Source organism: Trachemys scripta, chromosome 8 (assembly GCF_013100865.1).
Source record: "Trachemys scripta elegans isolate TJP31775 chromosome 8, CAS_Tse_1.0, whole genome shotgun sequence".
NCBI lineage: Eukaryota > Metazoa > Chordata > Testudines > Emydidae > Trachemys > Trachemys scripta.
The window spans coordinates 6,219,599-6,224,017 of record NC_048305.1 but is presented as its reverse complement, the minus strand read 5'-3'; the positions used below and the strand labels follow the sequence as shown (position 1 = coordinate 6,224,017).

The 4,419-nt window shown below is 48.0% G+C and overlaps 1 protein-coding gene across 1 annotated transcript in view; it reads right to left on the bottom strand.

Annotated features, from left to right (window-relative positions):
- The window catches only part of RBM22 (RNA binding motif protein 22), an 11,493-nt gene extending 8,513 nt beyond the window's left edge, over positions 1–2,980 (bottom strand). Inside the window, exons 1-3 of the mRNA XM_034779559.1 lie at positions 2,824–2,980; positions 1,963–2,016; positions 871–900 (exon numbers count right to left, since the gene is read on the bottom strand). Coding sequence (XP_034635450.1) covers positions 871–900; positions 1,963–2,016; positions 2,824–2,877 — 138 coding nt within the window. The 5' untranslated portion in view covers positions 2,878–2,980. The remainder of the gene's footprint in view (positions 1–870; positions 901–1,962; positions 2,017–2,823) is intronic.
- Positions 2,981–4,419: the final 1,439 nt, after the last annotated feature.

Genomic DNA, 4,419 nt, shown 5'->3' with positions numbered 1-4,419 from the left:
GCCAGGGGCTTTCCCTACACAAGCAGCGTCCCAAGTTTGGGAAACACTGCACTAGGAGGATGGGGTTAAAGAGCAACACCACACACTCCTGGGGTGAGAGGGAAGGAATTTGTATAACTAGATGATTGGGTTATTTTTGTTTGGGTGTAATTATTCTCTTACAGGGTTTGAAACCTGAACCTTAGAGCACTGTGCTCTTGCAAGAGACTGAGTGAAAATGACTAGAAACAAAAGTGAATCTGAACAATTCCAAACTTTTTTTTTTTACGTGAATAACCAGACTAAATAGTGAAATAAAGGAAATAACCCTAAACATTTTTCAGATTTAATAATTAAGGGTCCAAACCTGAAAAGATGTACAATCATCAGTAACTTCACTCACATGAGAAGTCCCACTGACCTTCATGGATAAATCACATGACTAGAGTTATTAATTATTTTATTACTGTAGCACCTATGAGGCCTAGTCACAGACCAGGACCCAATTGTGCTAGGTGCTGCAGAGAAAGAGAAAAAAAAGAAGATGGTCCCTGCCCCCAAAGAGCTTGCAATCTAAGGGTAAGCCAAGAGACTACAGATGGATAGAGGGAGATGAGGGAGTATACAAAGAAACAATGCAACAACATTGGTCAGCATGATAGGCAGTGAGCACACCAGTAGCTTAACCGATGTCAAGTATTTGTAGGCATCAGGGCATTCACATGCTCAAGAGCTTGCAAAATCCAACCCTTAAAGTGTTAACAAGAATAAGCAATTGTTTGAAGCGATCTATTGGATTGTTATCTGATATTTTCAGCATTATATCTTAATCCTAAATGGAAACTAATGAGCTAGTCCAGAAGTCAACTCTTACAATGAAGACAAACATACCTTGCATTCTTTTCCATATTTCTCTTTGGTCTGGAATAAAATCAAATGAGAGTTACTAAAAAAACTCACAAGATACTAGTCAATGCTATGATCATACATTACATGCCTTAGAAAATACTCTAGTGCTTTCATCTCTTCCACCCAACCATCTACATGTGGTACCACCACATCTTCTGCATATTTACTCTCTGTGGTGGTTGCATTTGGAGATGTCTGACCCTATGGCTTTCACTTAATCCGGAGAGCCTTTGAAAGGTAAGTGGGAGAAAATCACTTCCAAACCCTTCTATTTTTTCTGATTGCAGAATATTCAATAGAATATTTTTAAATCTTTTAAAGAAACCCCCCAGCTTCGGCTTTTACTATCTGTTTTCTAAACAATGACAAACATCCAGAGATCCGTAACACAAAAATAAATCCTTTATCAATCTTTGAAACATAGACCATATTTGCATTAAAAATTATAACTCATTAGAATTTCATAAAGACTAAAGTGTGCCTAGGGAGAGGCGAGTGGAGAAAGGTGGATGTTTAAAATGAGACTACACTACATGATTGTACTTGGTGTTGGGAAAGGTAAAACAAAATGGAATGGTGACAGGTACACAGCCTTCCACTGAAGAGGTCAATGCATTGGGTAAAAGAACAAGGATTTAAAGGACATTCAAGCAACCTTCATCAAATGATAGCAAAGCACATTTTAAAGCTTGGGCAAGTCATTTAATCTTTCAGTGCATCGCATTTCTCTAAGTCAAGAAGACAGTCATCATCAAAGTTGTGATAGAACCCATGTTTATCCCATCTCTTAAAATTTAACCATTAGACAAGCGGTCTTGACTTCAGCTCAAGTTTTTGATTGTTTGATTTGTTTTATCGTGTTCCCCATGCCCTCGGCCAATCCCCAAATCTAGCCCTCTTCCCCTATGCGCGCATGTTCTGCTGCCAAGAAGCAGCACGCAGACGCCTGTATGCATTTTGGCATCTCCTACTTGCCTCATTTGACTGAGCTCATTTTTAGTCCCTTAAGCCTGAGGTTCAGTAGCTAGTCTCACCATACACCTTAAAGGACAATGACTCGACACAGTCACATACCATTCTGATATACGGGTTTTCTCCAAGGCATGTCTGACACAGAATGGGGAAGTCCTGCATCAAGGAGGAGAAAAAAAAATAGTCAGGAGGATTAAATCTCAGAGCTCACTTCAGATTCCCTCTCCATTCAACAGCAACATTTCTGCAGTCTGCTTCTCTCAGCTCCAAGATGCTGGACTGGCCAGTACTAATGTAAAGCTCTGGCTACCCAAAGTGGGGGGACAACGGCCCCCCAACATGCCCCAACCAGCTACTAGCTGAAGCCTGGTGAAGAGCCACGCACCCGCAGCCAGTTCGTTTTATTTAAAAAGCAGGACGCTCTCCCAAATTATGGAGATATCCCATCTCCTAGAACTGGAAGGGACCTTGAAAGGTCATTGAGTCCAGCCCCCTGCCTTCACTAGCAGGACCAAGTACTGATTTTGCCCCAGATCCCCCCTCAAGGATTGAACTCACAACCCTGGGCTTAGCAGGCCAATGCGCAAACCACTGAGCTAGCCCTCCCTACCTATACATGGTAAGATCCCACCTTGTCCGGAGTGGACACCAGCCACCCCGGGGGACCCGTGGACTCTGTCAGCGCCCGACAGTTACACGGGGTCAGCACCCCGCGGCCGCGAACAGAGAACAAGGCCCTGCACCCCCTAGGGAGAGAGCCCCCGCCTCGGCCTCCCGCCCCGCCGCCTTAGCCCCCGCCTCGGCCTCCCGCCCCATCTTCGACCCCTGCCCCGGGGGACCCCCCGCCCGCTCCAGGCTCCCCGGGCCGGGCCGCAGAGGGAGGCTAAACCCACACCGGGAGGATGGAGGCGCCTCGCCCTGGAGCCACAGGCCCCGAGCCCCCTCCCCGGGGCCAGGCCTTACCGCGTCCTCCCAGTTCTGCCGGTTGTAGGTGTTGGAGCCCAGAGACGTCGCCATCTTGGAACCAGCCCCGGTACCCGCAGCAGCAAGGCCCGGGCGGAAGCGCGCGCGCCGCTCCGCCAACAGCCCGGCATGCACCGCGAAAGGAAGAAGGGCCCTGACCCCGGCATGACCCTCGGAGAGCTGGCGCGCTGCCGCCGTCCCCTCTAGCCACCACTAACCATAGAGATGGGGGGGGCGGGGCGGTGTCTGGCCCTTTAATTCACCTCGCGGGGGGGACCAGTGCGCCCAGTGGCTCCCGCCCCAGCAATCCCAGAGAGGCTGCTCCCCTGTCCGGGAGGGGGAGGGGATGGGGGGACGTCCCCCTGGGGAGGGGGGTCAGAGAACCCCCCCACTGGGGTTGGGGGGGAAACTAGGGTGACCAGATGTCCTGATTTTCTAGGGACCGTCCCAATTTTTGGGTCTGTTTCTTATATAGGCTCCTATTACCCCCCACCCCCTGTCCCGGTTTTTCACACTTGCTGTCTGGTCACCCTAGGGGAGACTCCCCACTTTATCATGGAAAAAGACTCCTGGCGAAGTCTGTGGGGCACAGCGTGAGCCCTGCCCTTTCTGCCCTGCTCTGAGCCCTGGGGTCCCCGCACGGACCTGCTCCCTGAGCCATTAGCACCAGCCCTTCTCGCGCTGCATGGCGGGGACGCAGGGAGGTTTGTGTGCATTTTAGCATCAGCTGAAGAGTTGTCAAATCCCACTCTTTGGAACTGCCAGGCACCATGCTAGCATGAGCCCTAGGGGCGTAGGGCTTCTGGTTTTGAGGGTCTAGTAATTTCATTGTCGGGAGTGTTATTTTTATCCAGCAACAGTTGTGATCCATAGATCGACTGTAGAAGTTCCAGCCGTTGTGAAAAACCTTTGTCCTTGCACTGGACACACTGGTGCCAGGAGCCACAATCTCACATGCACTCCAATGCAGGTTTAACAGTGAAGTTTTCCAGTTGCCATATTGTTTACAGCACTTTTAGTTCTGCTGGGAGTCCAGCTGATATTATAAACCACAGATAGTTTCTTGTGAATCTTAGAAAGCACCACAAGGGCTTCTTCCTGCTTTACAGCACTCCTGCCTGTGGCATTCAAATCACAGACAAACCTATCAAAACCGTTTGCAGAAGCAGATGAGTTAAAGGATTTTAAAGGAGTCAGGAGGCATTGTGCTACCACATACTTACTGAAGGCTGTGATCAAGGTAGGATTGTAAATGGACTGTTTAGGCACATTAAGAAATCTGAACATGTAAGTTTGAATGAAGTTTAGCAGAGATGTACTGCTATCTATTAAGGTGTAATATATATTTATAAGGGAAACCAAGAAAAACCTTTGGCAAAGTACCTCATCAAAGGCTCTTAAGCAGAGTAAGCAGTCACAGGATAAGAGGGAAAATCCTCTCATAGATCTGTAACTGGTTAAAAGACAGGAAACAAAGGGGTCGGAATAAATGCTCAGTTTTCAGAATGGAGAGAGATAAATAGCAGAGGTCCCCCCCAGGGATCTGTACGGGGACCAGTACTGTTCAACGTATTCATAAATGATTTGGAAAATGGG